Source organism: Penaeus monodon, chromosome 22, assembly GCF_015228065.2.
Source record: "Penaeus monodon isolate SGIC_2016 chromosome 22, NSTDA_Pmon_1, whole genome shotgun sequence".
NCBI lineage: Eukaryota > Metazoa > Arthropoda > Malacostraca > Decapoda > Penaeidae > Penaeus > Penaeus monodon.
In genome coordinates this window covers 37,849,930-37,850,810 of record NC_051407.1, presented here as the reverse complement: position 1 = coordinate 37,850,810, position 881 = coordinate 37,849,930, and the positions used below count along the sequence as shown (strand labels likewise).

At 35.8% G+C, this 881-nt stretch overlaps 1 protein-coding gene across 1 annotated transcript in view; it reads right to left on the bottom strand.

The window, feature by feature from the left end:
* LOC119587429 overlaps nucleotides 1–881 on the bottom strand; it is a gene marked incomplete at its 3' end in the record, with an annotated part of 30,623 nt that overhangs the window by 16,054 nt on the left and 13,688 nt on the right. Inside the window, 1 exon segment of the mRNA XM_037936159.1 lies at nucleotides 67–193. Coding sequence (XP_037792087.1) covers nucleotides 67–193 — 127 coding nt within the window.

The following is an 881-nucleotide window of genomic DNA, read 5'->3' as shown; positions in this document are numbered from 1 at the left end:
TTCCCTTCACCACAGTTATAAAATGTAATTAAACTCTCATGGACAATCAATATGAAAAAAACTTACTTGACCTTTCCGCATCCGTATCTTTCTACAAAATTATGGAAAATCATTACAGACAAAGCTGTGTCTAACTTTGAGCAGTATTCGTATAACACGCAATGTCCTCTTGGTGTACCATCTGTAGCGCAATCTGTGGGCAGACATGAGTGTTTGTCAGCATAGTGTAATTATCTTCATGCGTTAATCCTGTAGCCAGAAACTATGTGCGGGCCTGACATCTTTTGTTTTTTAACTATTTATCTGATTATTCTATTTCATTATTTTGATCATTGTTAACATGGTTTTGTGTTCTTGCTTATTCACTTCCTAGAAAAGACAATAGCATATCTTGACTTGTTACTTTGCGTTATTCCTCCATGGAAAACTGACTGACCATTGATAGTTTTTAATCACAAATATATATTTATATCTAGGGTTCGATGATCAGGCAACACCGTGGCAAGAGCTTAAGCTTATTAACTTCATAAGGAGAGAAAAAGAAAAAACACATTACAAATATATGATATCAAAAATCATATATATAGTGGACGGCATGAACCGTGTGTTTGTTTACGTTCGCGTTACGTACGGCTGAAATAGATTGGAGTCAACCTAGAAACATTGGTTCACCAAATATGAAATTTCACTGGTAGATTGTCTATGTAAAGATATAACACTGAGATATCAAAATAAAGTAGAATCAGTTGTAGATAATTTAAAATGTATTGGCTGTGCCGGAGACTAACAGGATATGAACCGGTGAGCATTGGTGTACGAAATTCCAGTACGCGTCATGATGCATTTCGAAATGGATAACAAGTGGGTGGCGTGTAAAGCCG